The sequence below is a fragment of the Trichosurus vulpecula genome, chromosome 2, assembly GCF_011100635.1.
Source record: "Trichosurus vulpecula isolate mTriVul1 chromosome 2, mTriVul1.pri, whole genome shotgun sequence".
Classification (NCBI taxonomy): Eukaryota; Metazoa; Chordata; class Mammalia; order Diprotodontia; family Phalangeridae; genus Trichosurus; species Trichosurus vulpecula.
In genome coordinates, this window is record NC_050574.1 from 48,464,086 (window position 1) to 48,486,851 (window position 22,766).

Here is a 22,766-nt window from a genome sequence, read left to right on the forward strand (position 1 = left end):
GTATTTTTATTCAATTTGGGGGGGGCATTTTATGGTCTCAAGTGCATTAATATAAATCTATCAAATTCTTGTTTTCACTTTTGAATTTGGGTATAAAATTCTTGATCTGAAAAATTTTCACTCTTAAAAGTATGTAAAAAGTTCTTCCTATCTTGTTTTTAGCATAGAATTAATAATCCTTGTAAAGTCTTAAAATAATGAGATTGAAATTTACATTAGATTGACTATTTCTTTCTAGCTATAGATCTGGGGCATAACCCCTGCTATGCTGTAGTCACTTAACATTTAGCACATGTATTTGTTGGGATATGTCATGTTTCTTATAGACCTTCATGAATGTCTGCTCTGTGTGTTTGTTCCATAACGACAAGCCTCATTTAAGTCCCATCAGCTATAAGGTATATTTTTGGGTCACACTTATGAACAAAGTTTGTTTGCAAATAAACAACTCTCCTGTCATCTAAAAGACGTCTTTTTATGTCTCTATAGAGAGAAAGGCATATGTTCCCATATCCTTTTATGTATTCAAATTAAACAAAACAAACCTGTAGATCAAAACCCAGCCACCAATTTCTTCATGCAACCAGAGTGAGGAAACTCTTCTTCCACTTAGCTTGCAAAACCTGCTTTGGGGAATGAATAGTATGAGGAAAATCCGACTGTGTGTGATCGAAGTTTCTGCAAGAGAGGCATAGAATGGTTGTGACTTTGGGAGTTTATTTTACAAGAACTATATCTTAAGTCAGTCTTGCTAGCATTTATTAAGTAGCTATGATGTGCCAGGCAGTGGGCTTAAATGTCCCTGCCCCCAAGAAGCTCACAGTTTAACAAGGGAGATACATGCAAACAGCTGTGTACAGACTAGGCATAGAATAGACATGGTCCCTGGGAGATAATCCCCAGAGGGAACACATTAACATAAGAGGGACTGGGAAGAATGTCGTGCAGAAGGTGGGATTTTAGTTGGGACTTGAGGGAAGCAAGGCCAGGGATACCAGTATAATTTCTCATGTTCAGTTTTGCAGTGTATAATAATGAAATACTCAAATTTGAGTTCTTGGGCCTGAATGAATATATGGGTTCACTATTCCTTAGAAAAAAATAGAAAGGATTTTTTAAAAATACCTAAACTGGTTTAAAAGGAAAAAAATGTACAAAAGAAGTTTCCCTAAGGAGGAATATGACTTAAATTTATTTTGTATTAGCCATGGAGGAAACTTAATAGCCTTTGAAAAGATCATTGTTTGGCATATAATGAATTAAACTAGGATGGAGTTTGTAAAACAGCTCTATATGGTCACAGCTTTTATTTTAAGAAAGGTGTTGTGCAACCTCATTTTTAATCCCTTTGGTTCAGTTGGTGGGTTAATCATCCTCTGGCTAGACCTTCATAATTCTTAAGTTTTAGAGGTTTGTTCTAGCCAAAGGCCTTTGGAATTCAAGGCCATTGATGTTATTACAGAAATGAAAATATTTTTCAAAAGTTGTGATGATTATATTATCTGTGAAGGAAACATGAATCTTCAACTGGAGTGGTTTCATGACCTGCCAGGTTCCCTTCTCCACTTACATGCTTTGAATTTTTTTTTTAAAGTTTGTGTTGGAAAATGCTTATTCTTTCATTTACATAGCATGAATTTATGGATTATCATTAATATATTGGCTTTGTCTTTTTTCCCCAGATATGGACGTGTTGAAAGTGTCAAAATTCTCCCTAAAAGGGGATCTGAAGGTGGAGTGGCTGCCTTTGTGGATTTTGTGGACATCAAAAGTGCTCAGAAGGCTCACAACTCAGTTAACAAAATGGGTGATAGAGACCTACGGACGGATTATAATGAACCAGGCACCATTCCGAGTGCTGCTCGGGGATTGGATGATACAGTTTCCATAGCATCTCGTAGTAGAGAGGTTTCTGGGTTCAGAGGAGGTGGTGGAGGGCCTACTTATGGCCCCCCGCCATCACTTCATGCACGGGAAGGACGCTATGAGCGGAGACTTGATGGGTAAGTTCCAAGGTTACACTAGGCAGGTATTTTGTATTTGATATGGTGAGAAACACAAACTCATATGTAGGGGCCCCAGATGGATTTAAAGTTTGGGCATTCTCTATGTTGGGTTTGGAAACGGAAGTGATTACTCTCCCAGTGGCTGGTGTCTTGTGGAGTCGTGGAGGATGTTTCCAGCAGCTGGTTGGATATCAACTCTTGAGCTATGGTGGTGGAAGATTTCCTATGGCAGCACAATTATTGGAGTTACGTTTCTTCTAGAGCCGGTGATTTCCTTTTCTTGGATAATGTTAAGGCCTTCCTGGGATGTATATCTACGACGAGATGGAGCTATTTGGGTTACTGCTTATGTTCCAGTTCCTATGGAATATCTTTGGAATATTACAGCCTACAGCTTCTTGGAGAATTTGATGTCTGGTTCTCGTTTCTCACAACCTACAGTTTACATGTTAATTGGATTGTCAGCCCCCCAGAAATTTAAGCAAGTTGCAATGATGCAACAGCTTGGATTCTACAAACAACGATTTAGACCTGGAAATGTGTAATTGGATGGAGAAGAGAGAAGGCAGTGTTTGATTTTGGATCTACACAATTTCCAAGTGATTGGAATTATATTTTTTGCTGGTATGAGAAAAAAATGAGATAATGGATGTTCCTAAATCTTGGAATTATAGCAATTTATCCTTTAAATGCTGGAGTAAGATCCATGGCTTCGCTTTTATGGAATGGCGTGCAGACAAGACTTCACTAGCCCAGGGGGAGTGGATTACTATCTAGTTTCTTAAGCGGGTTGCTGCACAGTTAAAGGTATTTTAGCTTTAAGGACTTGGTGATAATCAATGTGTGGATTTGTTTGTCAGAGGCGGACTTCTGGCCGGCAACGATGCATTTCTCATCCATTTGGCTATTTCTTCCAGCTGCTTGTTTAAGACAGGGGTGGAAATTTTTTGATACTTGGATGGAATTATAAATTTGCTATCCCAAGAAAGAAGCCTGGGGTTTGAGAATTACAGTCTGTCTGGGACTACTTGCTTCCAATGGATTTTTTTTTGGTCTTGTTACTAAGATTTTTTTTTCTTGGTTCATCTAAATATGATTTGACACCCTTGCCCCTTAAGAAGGTGGATTACCCCCAAAAGAGGGGCCAAAATTGGGGAAGTTATGTTCACAATTCTCTCCCTAGATTTAATTGGGATTATAGGTCGTGTTTCCACAGTTGAAAAAGGTTGGTATGTCCTGCCCTATGTATTAGCCCCTCTCCTAACCCAAGTCAAACTTTCTTTCCACTAACTCCAATAGTAATTAGTACTAATAGATAAATCAAAAAAGCACTGTAGCCACTAGATTTTCAGCTCGGCTAGCTCTTATGCCTGTCTTCTGTGTCCTTTTTAACGTATGAGGACTTTTCATGTCAGCTCTAACCCTTTTAGAAGTATTGCTTCTGTTATACCATTAAATCAACTCTTACCAAGTCACATTTGATAGGGTGCTAAATGCACTTTTAAAAAAAAAATAAATGGTTGATATTGAGCCTTCAAAACATTCCTGTTCAGACTTTGAAATATCTTAAATTCCAAAGTTGTAAGTAGTTAATAAAAGGAGGGCACAATGAATTTTAAGTTGGAAGGACTTTATGGAATTTTTATTTTTCATTTGGCAATGCTTGGTTGTTTTGGGAAGCAGGGGAAAAAAAGCCTTAAGGATGAGGCTGCTTCTCAGTGAAGCAGAAGGTAAGAACAGAGGTTAGAGAAAGCTGAAGGAGCTGGCATGGAGGAGACCGCCTTCATCTTGGGTGCCTTCATACTAAGAATAAAAACTTAGCCTGCCAAACACTCATTGGGGAAAGTCTGATTCCATCGTCTGATTTCATGTTTCCTTTAAATAGAAGTGTACCCTGAGTGTGGCAGTCCAAGAGGAGAGAAACTTGCTAGTTAAGTTGTGAAGGAAGGGCCAGGGAGTTGGACATCTGTGGCACAACGAGCAGAGGGTAGTGGGAAGGCGAGGCTCAGAGTTCCAAACTCCCATACCCTTTGTAGCAGGTTGGCCCTCTTGGTGCTGCCTTCTCCACCTCCCAGGACGATGTGAGCATTGAATGAAATAATGCCTTGTGAAGCTTTCAAAGCTCTAGAGAAATTCCAGCTATTCCTGTCACTTACTATGTCTATCACTATCCCCAGTGAATTACTGTCATCATAATAATTGAGAATTAATGCATTCCAAGAGATCTGTAGAAAGACAAGGAAGAAATGTTTATAAAACCGGAATGTTAAATTTTAACATTAATGCTATATACATGGGAATATTTCAAATTGTGCATACTTTTTACTTAACCCTCAACAAATTATCATTAAATGAAATGTTTTTAGTTTAGGAAGACATTCTTATAGATATACCATTGCTTAAATTAGAATATGGAGCTATTCAAATACTTCTAGGAGTCTGAACTTAGAGAGTTTGACAAGAGCAAAGATTGAGGACGTCTTTCTCAACTATCAACTATACATAAAACAATTAAGTGAACTTCACATTGGAAATTTTGTTTTTAAATTAACTCATCAGCATTAGAGAGACTGAAGAAACCTTCGGCCATAGCTAATTCAACATTAATTTTGCACAAAACAGCATGTTTTATTCGTCTAATATTTTAGAATCTTCAGATTTTTATGAGACTGTTCATGAGTTAATATTCTTTGGCCTTAGCAGTTGGCACATTCTAGTGATGTTGGTAACTGGAGAATTTTCCTAGAAGGATCCAGTGACCCCAAGAAGTCAAGATGCAGTATGGCTCCCAAAAATGTTTATTATGAGATAACTTGTCATTTTCTGGACTTCTTTGTGGGACATTTAACTCTTTGGAAGTGGCTTCTTTTTGCTGGACCATGCTTTGCACCGTGGCTTTCATGGCTGTGGTAAAAATGTATCTGGACAATTTGGCACAAAGAAATAACTTGGCAAAAGTTTAGAAGCAACTTAAAACAGATGACTGATGTTTCTTAGCTACAATATAGTGGGCAAAGCCTTGTTTAATGCTAATAAGCTTGAAATCAAAGAGAAGAGCTGTAGCAGCTTCTTCTGTGTGAAACCAAGAATTGTGATGAGTGACAAAGTCATGGTCATGAAAGCCCAATATCTGATTAAAACAAAAGGATTGCTGAGCTACACTCTATCAGAAAATATTTGGTGTTAAGTACAATGTTCAGCTTGTCAGTGTTTGCTTACGAAGTTAATGCTATTTAAAGAAACCAATTGCCGAGAGGAAGTCAGTGCTGAAGTGATGTGTTTGCATGACTTGCTTGTAGTTCTGCTTGCCCCTCTCTGATTGATTACATATTTTTCCCCCTCCCAAATGCAGGGCTTCAGATAACAGGGAGCGTGCTTATGAACATAGTGCCTATGGACACCATGAACGGGGGACGGGAGGATTTGATCGGACGAGACATTACGATCAGGATTACTATAGAGACCCTCGAGAGCGGACTTTACAGCATGGGCTCTATTATACTTCTTCTCGGAGTCGAAGTCCAAACCGCTTTGATGCACATGAGCCCCGTTACGAACCTAGGGCCCGGGAGCAGTTTACACTGCCCAGTGTGGTACACAGGGATATCTACAGGGATGAGATTACACGGGAGGTACGAGGCAGAAGGCCAGAACGGAGTTACCAGCACAGCAGGAGTCGCTCACCACACTCATCCCAGTCTAGGAATCAGTCTCCCCAGAGGCTGGCTAGCCAAGCGTCTAGACCCGCCAGGTCCCCTAGCGGCAGCGGCTCTAAGAGTAGATCTTCAAGTAGTGATTCACTCAGCAGCAGCAGTAGTACCAGCAGTGACAGGTAGGTTAACCACCAGCCTTCGCGTGGCAGGGGAGCTGTGCAGTCAAACTCACAGCCATTCTCAATGGTCAATGGTTGTCAAGGTAATGGGCTTTCCAGAGCACAGTCCTTGGGTATTACTTCTGGATGATCCATGCATTTGTTTCTTCATTAGTCAATGAAGAAAAATCTCAATTGCTAGTGTGTGACTGCTGCTCTCACCATTTCTTTCTAGTACCTGACACAAAATGAGTATTTGGAAAGATTGTTTTGATCCTTTTAGTGCTGTGAGAGGCAGTGTGGGGTAGTGGACGGTCCCCTGGGCCTGTTTCCCAGGCCCAACTCTGCTGCTCATTAGCTATGGGACCTTGGCAAGTCAGGTGATCTCTTTATGCCTTAGTATCCTCATCTCTAAAATGGGGATACTTCTCCAGCCTCCCTCACAGGGCTGATGTAAGGAAAGTCCTCTGTCATGTGAGCTCTGTGGTAGCAAGGCTCTGGGATAATCGAGTGCTGCGTTTGGCATCCCAGGACCTAACCTCGGATTCTGGCTGTCATGTTCCTTCCTCCATACCATGAGTGGGTTTGGTCCTATGAGGCCTCCTTCAGCTCTAGAGCTAGGAGCTGATGCTAAATGGCCTAGGCTAATGAAGCATCAAACTGTGAATTTAAACTTGGGCTTTGGAAGGCTAACCCTTGGAACATCAGACTTTGAGAGGAGGTTCTATTCAGCTGGAAAGGCGGTTTCTATTAGTGGTCCATCAGGCTAGGCCAAGGATGACCTAGTGTATTTCAGATAGTCTTCTCACCAAAAGGGTGGTCACTATGGGATGACATTTTTGGCCACAGCATCTCTTGAAACTCCTCCAGGTGTGGACGTTGGCTCTCTGATCTGTGGGCAGTCACTCACCTTGGTGAAATCATGGCCCTTTGGAAAGAGTGAGGCATGGTCAGTGTTAGCGTGTAGCCAGAGAGAATGTTAACATTTATATTTTGGGAAAAGCGGCGGCTCTGACAGCCAGTCTATAGTGGAGATTCCTGACCAGCATCAGGTGGATCATCAGGGGCGAGATTCTGAGACCACCTTACCTGTCGTGAACATTTCACCAGCAGATGTTCATAAAAGTTGGAATAGCAAAATAGATAATGTAGATGTCTCCAAATATGTTAAATTTATTTCCGTTCACTAAAAGGCTTATCACAGGAAGATCCATTAAAGCACGCATGCAGTGAAAGTTGGCAGCCCAAGCTGAGATGTTCTTTTGAAATGGAAGTTGTAGCTTTGCTCTCTAGTTAAGCTGAGGAAACAGAATATTTCTAGAATTGAGGAAATACATTTTTATAATGATTTATATTTAAGAGGTGAAAATTTCAAGGTGGGTGCTTTTTGTAAGCTTAGAATCAGGGAAAATAAACTAAGAATTCATCTTTGCCAGGATTGAAAGTAAAGAAAACCCTCAGCTATCCCAAAGGTGGGGAGGAGGTGTGTGTGGATCTTTGTCTTTACTTGCTGGAAGCACCTTAGCCTGGGGGAGCCTGGGGTTGGCCTTTCACCTTCTTGGCTTCCCCTCTTTCCCCACTTCAGTTGTAGCCACTCAGCAGAAATGAAAGCCATTTCTGTCATGTAGCCTGAACAGGCTTTTTTTTTTTTAATCACTTCTTTTCCTCAATTTGACAAGATAGAATTCTGTTTTAAAAAATGTTACTGTAAAATGTTTTTAACTTGTATCTTATGTACTTTGGGAATCAGGAGGCCCTATAGCATTCTCCAGCCAAATAGCTGTGTGACAATGGGCAGGTCTGTTTATTTTCTTGGGTCTCACTTTTCTCAACTATGGAATGAACTAGATGACTTAAGAAGTTCCTTTCAGAAAAGTCTGTACTTAAATTCATACTTAAAATCTAAAGCTATGACACCTATTCCCACCGCTGTTGATCTAGATTTCTAACTGATTAGAGTCATTCGTTGACTCTTCTTTTTGCTGTATTAACCTCCTCAAGAGCAGGGCCTAGGGGGGTGGGGGAGAAGGGAGGACTTGACAGGATGGTACATTCGGTCTTCTGTCTTTCATGTTGCTCAATGCTGAGACATCTCATTCATGATGGAGTTTGTTTAGGCTTTAAGATTTACAAAGCTTATTTCATATCTTGTCTCACTCAGACTTCCCTATAAGCTGAGGAGACAGTCTCTGAGGCTGTGACTTCACTCTAGAAGACTCCCCAATCTCTGAGTCTGGATTCGATCAGTCCACAAACATTTATGAAGCCTCTCTGTGCTGGTTCAGGGCTTTCCGAATCAAGGCCAGCACTCTCCAGACCATGGGAACATCCTGCCCTTCTGAGTGAAGGAGATTCGTTAGTTGAAGCAAAGTATGACGTACAGTTGTAAAATACAGCTAAATAAAAGTTTAGGTAAAACCAATTGAGGTGACCAGATATTTGCTGTTGCTCAGTATCCTGTATTCAGTATTCAGTTGTCTGAATCTTTGTGATCCCATTTGGGGTTTTCTTGGGAAAGGTCCTGGAGTGGTTTGCCATTTCCTTCAGCTCATTTTAAAGATAAGGAGACTGAGGCAACCAGGGTTAAGTGACTTGCCCAGGGTCACACAGCTAGTGTCTGAGGCCAATTTTGCTTCTGCCTGACTCCAGGCCCTGTACTTTATGCACTATGGCGCCACCTACCTGCTCGACCAGAGATTGGTAGTGAATTAAATATAGGAATGAAAAACAGCTAATGTTCAAACTAGCAAAATTATCATTATTTTCACTGTCATTTTAACTCCATTTTGTAAATGGTTCCTCTAAATTTGGCCCCAAATAAAATATTTAGGGGGCTGCTACCTAAATTAAGAGGAGTTGATTTCTTTGATAAAGGGTATTTGAAGTAACTGTTCAACATTCATTTAGCATTCCCTGTCCTTCCTCCCCAATACAATTTATTCCTCTACCTGAGAACAGCTTTCTTTCTCATTTGTATGGCTGACTAGAGAATGCATTTTCCACTCTTTTTATTAATTAAGTATATAATTTCATTGGATAGATTCATAGCCATGCATTTCGAATGAGTAAACACTGGCTTACTAGCAGCCTGGTCATGCAGTCTTTCTAAGTGGCAAGACTGCTTGTTTCTGTCCAACTCTTCGTAGTAGTTGACCTGTATGATACTTCCCAGGATACTCTCCTGTTGTTTTAGGTTCTTTTTCACTCCTTCAATGAGGCACTTAGCTTTCATAAAGGATTTTTGACATCAATTCTGACAAAGGTATTTGTTTTTAAGCCCCTAGATTGAAATAAAAGCAGAATCTTCTGTCTCCTTTAATTTCTTATTGCTAGATGAATGGCAAATGGAAAATTATTTTTTGCTACCAGTTTTCTATGCTTTGGTAGTTTAGAGAAGTTATAAATTGATAGCTCATTCCTAAGGCCTTCTAGCATCCTCAATAACATAATAGCTGACATTTATATAGTATCTTATTTGATCCACACAAGAATCTAGTGAAATATGTGGGACAACTATTACTGTTTTATAGATGAGGAAACTGAGGCACAGGGATAACATGACTTGCCAGAGATTACACAGCTAGTAAGTAATAGTGTCTGGATTTGAACCCAGGTCTTCTGATTGTAAATTCAGTGCCCCTCAAGAGGTGATTGGACTATCTTAGCTAATGAAGGATCGATCATTGGTCAACTTTTGATTATCTGCCTGATTGGAAGGGAGCTGAAATTGGGATAATTTCTGGTTTGTTTCTGTTTGACTTTGAAATATATTATAGCGCTTTGTTCATAGCAGTTCTTTCCTAATTTTGCTTTAATTGGGCTGATATTAAATTTGGTTTGAATCTCTTGTGGGGTGTGCAGTTTAAAATGGGATGAAGTATACTGGAAGACAGGAAGATCGCCTCTAGGATTAAAAATGGACTGTGGGTAATTGATGGAAAAAGATAAATTTACATGTGGATAATTTGAGAGTTGATGTTAATTAAATTATGCATGTATGTTAATATGAGTATTGAATTATCAAAATTAATCTTTCAGTACGGCTAGCACTTTCTAACTTTAACAGGTTATTTTTTTCCCCTTTTGAGTTAACCTTTCTCAAGTAGGTTTGGGATGGAGGTTGTTTGGTTTTGGTTTTTGAATGAAGGTTGAAATGGCCCTTCTTAATTAATTAAAAAGAAAATTCTTCTCATTTTCATTTTTCTTGAGAATAATTTAGAAGATAAAAGTTGGAAAAAGAGGAAGAAAATAAGAGACCTTTGGATTCTTCCTGAGTAAATCAGGAAAAATGACCTCTGTGAGAGGCCTGTGTAATTCATACCACTTGGAGTGTTACTTTGAGAACAACCTACAGAGTGTTGATAAACCAGCTCATGGGGAGTTTCCCCTCTGTTAAGTTCCATAGGATGGTTTTATTTTCCCCTTCCACAAATTGTGTTATAGAATCACTTATGTGTCTTGTAGCAGGCCTGTATCAGACATATCAATGATTTTCTCCCCCTCAATCTACTACTTCCCTGCTGTTTCTAGTTTAATTAATTTTGTTTGTCCTAGAGCTTTGAATTTTCAGTGTAGTCACCTCTGTATCTTGTTTGGTTAAGAATTCATGTCCTTAACCATAGCTGTGAAAGGAACTCAAAGTAAGTGACTAAAATGTCACATCCTTTAACTCGGTGATTTCCCCCACTTAGAGCATATACCTTAAGTCACAGATAAAAAGAAAACCCTCCTTTACACCAGCATATTTTTGTTGACACCTTTTGTAGTTGTAAAACAACTAGAAACAAAGTAGATGCCTGAAGACTGGGGAATGGGAAATCAAGTTGTGGCATCGGAATGTAATGTAAATATTACTACACTTTAAGAAATGATCCTTATAATAGATAAAGAAAAGCATGGGAAGATTTATATGAACTGATGCAAATTGAATTAAGCAGAGCTAAGAAAATAATTTACATGTTGAGTACAATAATGTAAGTGGACATAAGAGCAGCAAAACAATTGAATCTAATGAAAGCTGTGAAATGAAAGTGACCAAGCTTGTCCCCAAAGAAACCAGAGAAGACAATCTCTTCTCTGGGGGCAAAAGTGGAAAAAATAATTGACTCTATTTAGAGACTTTAGGAATAGTGTCTAGTTTCCAAATTGTTCCATTGCTGATGAAGCACCGACTGTGTACAGAGCTAGGTTATTCCTCACAGTATTGTAAGTTGAGGAGGAGGAGGAGGAAGATAACCTAGGAGAGATAAGGGGCGATAGAGGTAGGGATAAATTGCCCAGGAGAGTTTTGAGGGGTGAAATTGATTCCAGAGGGAAAAGCGGGAGGAAGTCAATCAGATTAATCAAATGCAATCTCCTCCTCCCTGGCTCTATTTATTAAGCAAATTAGTTTTTTTAAAATATAATTTTATTTTCACAAAGATGGCAGAAAATAATCTTATGCATCTTTATTTTGCATGCCCTTGTTCAGGGAGGAACCATTGTGAATAGGGGTTTTATTTGTGTTTTGGTGTCATTTGAGTTCCTTTGAATAGAATCTGTCCAGGGTTTGGCTGAGGTGTGGGGGAAAGGATCATCATACTTAATTACTGACAGCAGCCCAGAGCTGTGATGAATAATGAACATCACCTGGAAGGAAACCTCAGTTGGGGAGATGGAGGGACATTTGAAGGGTCATGGAGAGCAGGACTGATTTTTCATTAAATATTACCCCAGTTTGTAGTTAGTCTTATCAGCATGACTGGTACAAGTTGGTGGCATATTTGCTTGTTTAGTCATTAAAGCATACTTCTGTTAATTAATTGTTCATTTACCTAGTGAGCCCGGATGGAATACCAGTTTAGAGTGCTGGTGTTGAATGAATAACGGACAGAATTTCTGAAGTTTGAGTAACTTTAAAGTTTTGCTTTATTGCTTTATTTTTCAAGTAACAGATCTTATTTCAGAGAAGCATACACCTAAAATTTTTTTCTTCTTCTCTAATCTGCAAAATACAGAGGAAACAACTGTCCCTGGAATTTAGTGCATTTTAATCACAAAACTTGATGCAACCAGAAAGGTCTGTTTTGGAAATTGGTATTAGAAGGCCTGCTGTTGACTTGGTGGTGGTATTCGTCGCAGCTGCAGTAGGGCTGAAGTGAAAGTATAAATTAATGAATTTAGCTTCATTGTAGAATGCCCCTTCTACCACTAACTCCCCTCCTTTCTAGTTGCTGAGATTGCCAGCTAGAGATGAGTCACTCGGTTTTCAGTTGGATTTTTTTGTTCCTTTGAATATGTTAAGAGAAGATATCCATGCTAGGGACTAGGGAGGAAAAATGTACCTCTTCATTAAAATGTAAACTTGGTGTTTAGAAGCTTCTGAGGCGTGGGATTTGAGGAAAGCCTGAGCGCACGTGCCCCTAAAGGGGGATTGAGGTGAACACTTTACTAGCGTCTTCTGCCCAGTTCGGTGATTACGTCTCTGCCCTTGGCGAAGGCATGCCTGCGCCTGCGCACTTGCCTGCCCTAGGAGCCCTTTGCCGCGTTCTGGAAGCGGGGCGAGCCGCGCCAATTAATCCTCCTTCCCGCGGCCGTCCGAGCAGGTGTTTCGGGCCGCATCTTGTGCTCCAGCGCCTTCTGCTCCAATGGCCACTTCTCTTCGCCTTGTTAAGTGCCCTTTCCCTGAGGAGGTGGGAGCCCCGGAGAGAGGGCCGCCCGCCCCGGCCTTAGCGCCCCGGGGCCTTGGCCCGGCCTCTCTTTCCGCCCTGGGGAGGCATGGGCTTTGTAAGCCCGCCGCCGCTGCCAGGCCTGCGTCTGAACGGGCCCAGGGGCGAGGAGCCACTTGTTTGTCTCCACAACCAGTCCGAACCGGAATGCGCCGGTCTGAGTCGGATGCTTGCCGCCCTTCACCCCCCCCCTCCCGCGGGGGCCGGGGGGTGGGGTGGGGCTGCTGCTGCGGCTTCCTCCTCCGTTTTCCTCCGGCCCTGTTGCCGCTCCGGGTGGGGTGGGGTGGGGTGTGCGCGGGAGGAGCCGGGATCACTCTCCAGGCCTGGGTGTAAAGTGGCTGCCAATTAAGCGGATGTGATCCTGGGGTCTGGGAGAGAGGGAAGAGAATGGGGCCTGGGCGTGTGCCCCCTGCCCCAGCGTCCCTTCCCCGGCTCGGGGCCTTTGCCCCTCGCCGAGGTGTTAGCTCAGCCCTTTCCTCCCTGGGCCTGCCGCCCATCTGAGCGGTTTGGGGAGGAGAGATGGCGCTTTAATTGGCCGGAGCTGAGCGTGAGTAGGTTTTTGTTTAATGCCGAGGAGCGAGAGAAGCCCTCACGCGCAGGAGGATCTGGGCTGTAAGAAGGAGCGCCAGTTCAAGTGTAATTTTACCAGATTACATTTTCCTGAAGAGTGTTTTATGTGAAGCTCCTTTCTGAAACAGCTGTAGTGGAGAGCCCTGTTGAAATTCACGAACGACCTTTTGGTGCCATTTCTGGCGTTGTCCTCAGCCTGTTTCTTGGGGACTAAAGTCCCAGCTGTGCAAGGAAAGCCCTAAGAGAACACTAGAGAAAGTTGTCCTACCGACTCGCTAAATGGGAGAAAATTTAAACACTTTCTCTTATTCCCCCATTTTACACCATAATTCTCTTCGAGTGTCCTTGTCGTCTCTTCGCGGCCGCCCCCCCCCTCCCCCCAACAGTTGAGTTCTTTGTGGGTCTCGTCCTTCTGGCCCTATCCTTTGTTCAAGTCTTGAAAGGAGAGACCTTTCCGGGCTCATCCCAAATTGCCTTGGTGTAATTTAATTTGCTTTGTGCACTGTGCTGATCCAGCCAACGATCCTTACTTAACCAAGACAATTGAAAGGCTTGGCTATGTTGCTTTTATTAATATGAATATTTCTGGAACATTCCGTAAATGCTTCCTATTCAGAGATCACGAAGTTTGTCTTAAGAGATTTTCCCCGATGGTCTTAGATCTCTGCCTGACAAAGACTGGGGGAGGGAAGGGGAAACTGGTCATTTCCTCACTTGAAATGCTTTCTGGTCATTGATGTGCCAGGACAAGTTGAACAGACTGCTTTTTTTTTTTACAGTAAGACTTTTCTTCGGTTAATAAGCAAAAATATGCAGGTGCTTTTTCATGGTGAGAAAAATGTCAAGAGAATAGTCTTTGATAGCAAAAGATGATAGATAAGAGTCTGAAAGATACCTTAATCGTATCAGAGGCCCAGAAGGTTTTAGATGAAGTCCAATGTGACAACATGTGCATTTCTTGATAAAACTTCAGATTGTTGATGCTTTCCTTCACCTTCCCATAGTTATAAGAGACTCTAGAGAGAAGAGGATGGTAGAAATAGTGACATTTCTTAAATAGGAGATAGTGGGAGACTGTTGTTCCATATTTAACCTAGTCAAATAAGATAGGAAATCGTTGCCTGCTGTAAATTTAGGGAATCTAATCTAGTAAAGCATTGCACCATTTTCGCTCAAGGTTGTAAACTTCAAAGAACGTTTTACCTTGTATGATTATAACTATAACATTTACTTGACTTAAGGTGGTATGGTTTTGTGTTTTTTCTTTTGGAATCATCATCCAATTATAGTGGATAGATAATTAAACAACACGGAAAGGAACAATCCAGTATTGAATGAACAAACATTCTTCTTGTTCCTTAATTTCCTCTGCTTGTTAAATGGAAGTTTAACTTTGATTGCATAGGAGGCAGTTGTCTAGCTGCAGGACCTTGTATCGAAAGCAAAGCCACCACCAATATTGGGACAGTAGTATCCTGATGATACTGATGCTAATTGCCAGTTCCCATTCAGTTCCTTGTTTGTAAAGTAACCACCATTTTGAGAAGTGCTCAACTTTGACAAAAGTTATTCTTCCCCTAAATAGATTTTTCTCCATTAAAACTGCACACATTTTGGGCTTTGGTTCTGAGAAACTGTGATTTTGGCATGATTTTTAGTTGGACATTTAATTGAGGACCATTTGTGTTTATTTATTGGAGATGGTCTCTAGATCACAGTCTCCAGAAAAACAGAATTTTACTGTATCAGAATGATACACAGTGATCCATGTGATCCCTTCTACTCTTCCTTTAAGAGAGAAATGAGCATTTGTCCAATTGTATCTGTTGCATTTGGTCTTTTTGAATTATCACAGCTGGAAAAAACTCTTGTGAAATCTTAGGCTCAAAAAATTAAGGGACAGCTAGGTGGTGCAGTGAGTAGAGAGAGCACCAGCCCTGGAGTCAGGAGGACCTGAGTTCAAATTTGGTCTCAGACAATTGACACACTTAAGTGAGTGACCTTGGGCAAGTCATTTAACCCCCAATTGCACTGCCTTCTCCCCCCCCCCCCCCCCCCCCCCCAGTAAATAAATAAAACTAAACTTGGCTGACACTGTATTTGGTGAATTTGGCTCTTGTCAGGACTTGTTTAAGATGTTTTGGTCTCTATATGCACTTGAGGGAATTTTTCTTCTGTTGAAAAACTTTGAAATTCAGACCCCAAAATAGATAACTTAGATTCTCAAAGTGGAGTATTTCTAGGATTTAAAAAAAAAAATTAAAGCCCCTCTTTCATTTTTGAGAGCTATCTTACCAATATTTAGGCATTTCAGGTGATTTAGATGTCCCTTTAGAAAAGTTTAAGTTTATATATTTTTATTATGTAACATCCTAGATCCTGAGCTGGAAGGGACCTTACAGCCCATCTAGTCCAACTTCCTCATTTTAAAGTTGAAGACACAGGCCTAGAGACGTAAAAGATGAATTAACTGTCCAATGTCACACAGGTAGTAAGTGATAGAGCTGGGATTTGGGCTCCAGTCCTGTGACTCATAAGTTTGGCTTTCTTAACCATTCATCTTGTGCCATTCTGCCTCCCCATAGTTTTTAATACGCAGTTATTAAAAGATTGTAGTGATGGCCAAAGATTTACACACAGAATTTTTGGCTTCAAACCTCACCTGGACTCTGTCTCTGGATGATGACTCCTTGCCGCATCGCTACCCTTAGAAACTGCGCTTGTGGATCCTTCTCTTTATTCCCCTGGGACCGCCGTTTTAGGAACAATCTCAACAGTGCTTTACCTTCCTCATGCCTGGATGCTCTCCGGAGGACTCCACCTCATTCTCCTCAGAATGCCAGCCTGCTGAATTGCCCTGGCGCTCTCTCCAGTCATTGATGCTTCCTCCCTTACTGGATCACCATTTAAGGAAGGATCTCAGCCATGTTTCACCTAAGTCATGCCTGGATTTTTTCAGGACTCCTCTGCTGCTGCATGGCCATCCTGACAAACATCTCCTCGTCGGTGTCTCCCTCAGGACCACCTTTTCAGACAAGCTTCAGCTTATCAATGGCTGGATTCTGTGGAATCCCTCTCCTCCTTTTCCTTGAAGTAGCATTCCCTCTGTGAAGGTACCTTTCTCTGCTTCTCTTGTAGTTTCCCTTTATGAACTGTCCACCTCTATTTGAATATAAGCTTCTTGAAGGTAGGGATTACTTTGTTTATATAAACGTAAAGATTTATAAAGATTTATAAAAGGTAGATCTGCTGTAACTTGACATACCTTCCCAAAAGACACAGTGCTATGCAAAATTACGGAGCATAAACCACAGAACTAATAGGAAAATGGAGTTAGAGGCACATGCTCAAAAACTTAGCCATTGATAGATAAGAACCCATTTAGAAAAAAAAAAACAAAAACAAACTGCAGGTTTTTAAAAACATATTAGATGGTTAAGAAATGCATAAATATTACATAAATAAACAGTGGTCTCAAGCTGCTCCCCCCCCCCCCCCCCCAGCCTCGCCCATGCCAGAGCGTTGGTTAGGGTAGTCCTCCAAAGTAGGAAGGAGGCTGGGGGTGGTGTGGAGCAGCCCTTCCCCCTCCTAGCTCTTCTTGCACCAGAAGATAGGATAAAGACCTGTAGTTTGCTCGAGGAAGGATCCCAGCTTGGGAGTCATTGGAAAGTGGTGTGCAGTTTTCTACATTCTCTTGGAAGAAGTCAAGCAAGAACAGACTTGAAATTTGCATCATGCTCAAAGTGTTCCCTGAGGTTTCAATTGCATTGAAATGAGCATTCTAGCAGAGTTGAATGATTTGTATTTGTAATGCTTAGCTCCACACAGCCCAGAGTCAGTGCTCAATAAAGGCTTTTCTGATAATGACATTTCAATGGGGTTGTCACCATGTTTGCTTTTTTTTAAACTTTTGAACGTTGAATGATGCTGTGTTTTGGCAGTTTTAGCCCTTTATATTTTGGATTTGTGTCTGTCCTTCAAAAGAAATTGTAGTCAGATTGTTAATTTATGCAGAAAATTTTCATTTGGTGTTTCTTGTTCAACTTTAAGGTGGTTGTGTGATTTGGAAATCACACATTGTTGCAGATAAAATCTAACCTGTTTGTGCCTTAGTAGTAAACAAACAAATCTATGAATTGCTATTCTCTGTCTCCCTGACCCCCTCCAAATAAAAAGAAGCAGGTCCCAATCTTCTGATGACCAGTCCCCTGCTTGGTGGTGAGCTTCTCTGATTATTGATACTTTTTCACTGGGCCAGTGCTTTGATCGTCTATCCAGCTTTGTGTTAGACCTGTCAGAGCTGGCCCTCTTACTGGCCTAGTCTGTGAGAACCCAAGGTCAGTGCTATACCACAGCCTTCATATGATTCATGCATTCAGCATGAATTCAGCACAGCCTTTTGTTTTTCAAACTAGTTAGTTCTTGATAATCATGTTTCTGTGCGGGGGTGGGGGGGCAATTCTCTGTTTTTCTGGAAACAAGCTTGGTCTTTGCATTTTAATGAATTCAGTGGAGTTTTCATTTATGTTGGTGTATTTTCTAGCTTCTTTCTTTCCTCCCAGTTCATCTAAATCTTCCATATTCTAAATTCCTCATCTTTGTCATTATGGTGCCATAGTATTCTTGTATTACTACATCACAATTTGTACAGCCATTCTCCAATTAATGACTACCCAAATGTCCCGTTTCCGGCACCTCCATCACGAAAAGAGTTCTTGTGAATACCTTAGTAGCTGTGATACCTTTTTGAACTTTGACCTTTTGGACTCTATGCCCAAAATAAAATATTTTTCTGCAGTTCATAGACTAGCCAGAATTTGTATTAGTATTTTTATGCATGTTAAAAAATTGTCTATGTAATGTATACATACTTAAGACTTGCTTGTTCTGGGGCTGTACTGATTAGAAGTGAGTACTTGGTGCGAGGGATTCTCTCATACTTGAGTACATTTTTAGGCACTTTTGGAGTGGGGGAATTTCTGTTTAGGTTTGGGTTGGACTAAGTTACATCTGAGGTTCTTTCTAACTCTTAGATTCTGTAGGGGAGGATTGATAGTACTCTGTATTAACATTACAGTTGTCCAGTTACTATTAAAAAGTTATCAGAAGTTGGCAACAGACTCCATACTGATGTTAAATTGGATAAAGAAATTAAGTGGAATCATGAATGATTCAGTGTGATACAGCTGCTAAGGAGCCAGTGTAAATAGCATTAAGTAATGACTAACCCCATAACACTCGATTCTGGTTTGGAAAGGGATTGCTAAAGTTTGAGGGCCTCCAGAGGAGGACAGCTAAGATGTAGGGACATTGAGGTCCTGCCATGTGAGAGGTGGGGGGAAAAAAAGACTATTCGAGTTTTCAAGGTGGCAGTTGATAGCTATCTTCGAGAAGGGCTATCGCCTAAAGAGGAATTGTGTTTGTTTAACTTACTCTCAGACTAGAATTAGCAAACTGGGTGGAACTTGCAAAGAGGTGAGTTGAGCCTTCACCTAAAGGTTGTTGGTGAATGTAGTAAGTTCTTTCTCATTGAGAGTCTTCAAATAAAAAACTTTATGGTTATTTAATTTTACAAATTTTAACTCCTATCCTAAATACTAGGCTAGGTGCTAGGGATACAAAAACTGGCGGGGTGGAGGGGGGGAGCCAAAAAGCCCCTGCTCTCGGGGAGTTAACACTCAACATGTACGTGTGTACATTAGAATTTGTACAAAGTAAATAGAGGCTTGTTTCCATGTTTGTCAGGTCTAAGCATCTGGGAAATTGAGAAGCCTTATTTAGTGAGCTTCAAAGGAAGCTAGAAATTAAATCTAGGAGCGGGGAGGCAAACGATATGAATGTTGTGTGTGCTGAGTGCACACGACATGAAAGCTGTTCTAACTGGACCACAGCCTTCTTGGAGTTCTTGGGTATGCTATAGATCTGAGAGAATCCTTGTTCAGGTGACCAACAATCTGTGATTCTAGTGTTAGAGCCATTAAAGAAGAGGGATTTGCTTGAGAAGTCACACTCAAATTAGTGACACAAAAGTAATGACCAAGAAAATGAAGACCTTGGTGTTGTAGTTTTCTTTCAGATCTGGTCAGGGTGATGAGTTTAGGTCAGTGTTTATTTAGTCTGTATAATTTGTTTCCTTCAAGTTTTTGCCTTTGAAGAATTCAAATTTGCTGTTAGAAGAGGAAACTTTTCTTATTATGTAAAACAAGTGTGGTTGAAGGAATGAGGAAACCCCAGAGTTTCATGAGGTGTCCGTTAGGGGTAACTTTGACACTTTGTTCCTTGAGTGGAGAGTGCTTTGTAGTGGTGCCCTGCATCCTCACAGTAGGCTAAGGTCACTCATACCTCTGAGGTCTGGTTGGCTCCACCTTAACTTAGCAGCACTACATTCAGGCCTGTATTTTCAGCCGAGGTTTCCGTAAATCACTGAGTTGCAAGATTGTCAAGAATGGTTCGAATTTGCATTCTGTCCAGTTTTGTAGCACACACACGTATTCAAACAAGCCATATACGTATTGTAAGATACAGATTTTGAACATAGTTCAAGTGTGTGGAAAGAGATGGCTTCTCTTGACCTCCTTTGACTCTTGTTCATTGGAGAAGCAGATCCTTCCCAAATGCTCCCACAAAAGACCTGATTGGGAAATGATAGAGGCCTTCATCATTCATTTATTGCTCCTCCTCACATTTTAGTAAATTAAGGCATTTTAACGTAGAATTGAGTCAAACTCATGCATCAGAATAACTTAAAAATTGCCAAGGGACAACATTCGTTTTATTTCGGCCATTGTTACTTAATCAGTTTTGAGATCAAGCATGTTCAGTTTTGATGCCAAGGCTTATGGACTACAACAGCCAAGATTTCTGTACAGCAGTTCTGTTGACATGTGTCAGAGTTGTGGAACGTGACTTGTGGCTGGTTTCCCCCCTCCAACAGGCCTTGTTTAATGCCAAGTATGTTGATTTGAGTTCTTTATAAAAAACTATTGAAATTGTCTTCGTCTGTACCATATTTCAATGAAAGTACTTTGTATGAGGATTCAGAGTCAGAGGACTGACTGGTGTCCAGTTCCCAGCTCTACCATCTCTCTATATAGCAAATAATTTCCCTTCAGTGAACCTCACTGTAAATTATTATTTCCCCCTCTGTAAAATACGGATATTGGATTAGATCTGGGGTTCTTATCATTTTTTGTGTTACAGACCCCTCTGGCAGTATTGTATGGGGTGAATAATTGTGAAGACTTCACAGGGTATGTCTAATGGAGAGGTTTTGGGATTTGGCCTTGTAATTTTGGGAAGGCATGCCCTTCCCTCTCTCTCTCAGATGTTAGAAGATAATGAACTTCCTGTGAGCTATTTGTTCTCTGCTCTGGGAAGGGTCTCACCTTCCCCCATCCCATTTCTCCTCCTAGACTTTCAGACGCCACCCTGACAGTTGAGTTCTGATAGGGAAAAACCTGGACGAACCGGATCAGTCTTGGTCCTCTGTGTAGTTTTCGCGCCTAGATTGTAAGCCCACCCACCCCAGCCAATGGTGAGAAGGGATAGAGGTGGGTGGGAATCTTCTTCATTAAGAGTATAAATTAAGGCAGGTTCCCTTTTACCTTGCCTCCTCCCTTATGGAGGTGTGCCCAAGTCTTGCAAGGTTTGTATAATAAATTTACTTTGTTTCTCTTAAAGATGTCTCTCCTATTATTTCATTATTTTAAAAATTTCTGTCCCATACAGTATGGTGAAGCTTATGGACCCCTCGAATATTTTTAAATACATAGGATTACAAATGAAACTAATCATATTGAAAATCATGTTAAATGATTAAATGAAAATCATATTTAAAAAACATGGATCTCAGCTTAAGAACCCTTAGGCTTCGATGAACTGTAGTGTGCTTTCATCTTCTAGATCCTAGTATTCTATGACCTTTTATAACTACGTGCCACTTTGGGAAAACATGGTTAGAATAGGGGGATACTTTAGTGTTTTTGAGAAAATAGATATCATTAGTAAGACTGACCAGTTTAATTTCTTAGGTGTGGAATTTCAGCTTCATTTAGAAATCCCCAGGGAATAATTTATTGCCAGTTTTTGTTTATTAGTAGTAAATAGTGATGTGCCAAAGCCTTGTGGTAATCTGGGAAGGCTACACCCTTTGTCAGTAACAGCCTGGGCAGACTCTAGAGAAACAAGACTGATAGCATAATATCCAGTAATCCTTATTGTAGATAACTGATTGTCAGGTCATTCCGTTAAAAAAAAATATTAATTTCAGTTTAAAAAACAAATACAAAATAACCAATACTGGTAACATAATAAATATCTAGGTATAACCATTTTAGAAGTGGACTTTCCCTAATCACTATTTTGTCTCCTTAGAAACAACTTGAGCCTAGGACTTTGGATGACTTTCGGGAAGGTTGGTCTGTAAAGAAGAAGTTTATAAATAGGTAGCTGTTAGTATCCTCTCTTGGTAATTTATTTAATTTAAAATCTAAACCTGTAATGCTTTCCCTTTTCTATTGGAAGGATAAGGACATTAAAAGCAGCAGTTAAAGCTGACTTAGTGCACATCGAAATTAATTCTGAGAAAACAGCAGTTGTACTTCCTTAAGAAGCCAAGGCTCTAGTGAGCCCTTGATTCAGTTCAGCCCATCGTGTTATTGACACACAGCAGCAGGCATCCTGTTACATTGACTGATTTGGAATTTTTTATCACCTTTTCCTAAGGAACAAAAAGAACCATTTGCTTTGTATTTTATTTTTTGAGAAGCATTTATCTTTGAGACAAATAAAATTCTTAAAATGTACAAAGCCAGATTTTATCCATATTGGCCATTGGAAGATGGTTATTATGTGATGGTCCTTTCTCCTAAAATGGTACTTGGGTAGCCAGCAAAATTGGACTGTGATAAACCACTGTAAAAGGAAGGAAGGAGGGCTTCAAAACTGAGTTTCTCCACTAGGAAATCCATTTGGACATGAGTAGAATTATTTTGTTGATGCAAATCCTTAATTGAAAGAGAATAGCAGAGGAGGGGTTCTATCCCACTAGAAGATACACACACACACATACCCACACACACCCAATACACCCACGCATGCTAGCAAAACAGTAGGGGCTTACATGAAGGAAAGGTTTCGACCTTACCATTGACTATAGTTGGTAAAACACATATAGCATACAAAAAGTAATTTCATAATATCAAGCAGCTTCTTAAAGCCTGGCTTTCCCTTGGATGATCTTATTCTATGAAGTTCTTAGATCTCTGTGATTCTGCAAAATGCCATGATCTATGACTAAAAAGGCAGAATTCAGCCTTGAGTAACCCTCATTTATATGACCAAATGACAAGGGAGAGCAAATGAGATGTTCAAAATGAGGAAAGTCAATGTAGCAGAAAGGTTCTCTATGAGAGCATTTTAAAGGAAACCCCTCGATGAGGACTTCTTGGCTGCCCCATCCCAGGAAAAGCTCTGTAGTCACCATAGCTCTGTGGGGTGTCGCCCCTTCCCCCTATTGTTTTATTCCTAAAGTTTTGCCTTTAACTCTGATTATTTTAGAAAGGCTTCCTTTCCTAAGCACTACAATACTGTTCCTGGGAGCCCCAGGGTGTTTGTTTTTGCTTTAAGTTCTAGCCAGATTGCTCGGTACAGAAGACACCATTGGTTTTTTCT

The 22,766-nt window shown here is 40.7% G+C and overlaps 1 protein-coding gene across 3 annotated transcripts in view; it reads left to right on the forward strand.

Moving 5' to 3' along the window:
* Positions 1 to 22,766, forward strand: part of SPEN (spen family transcriptional repressor) — a 77,858-nt gene that overhangs the window by 23,875 nt on the left and 31,217 nt on the right. For 2 of the 3 annotated variants that reach the window (XM_036744314.1, XM_036744315.1), the window contains exon 2: positions 1,683 to 2,003. In XM_036744314.1, coding sequence (XP_036600209.1) covers positions 1,683 to 2,003 — 321 coding nt within the window. Of the gene's footprint in view, positions 1 to 1,682; positions 2,004 to 5,358; positions 5,839 to 22,766 lie in introns of all 3 variants that reach the window. The other variant, XM_036744313.1, reaches the window with a different exon arrangement.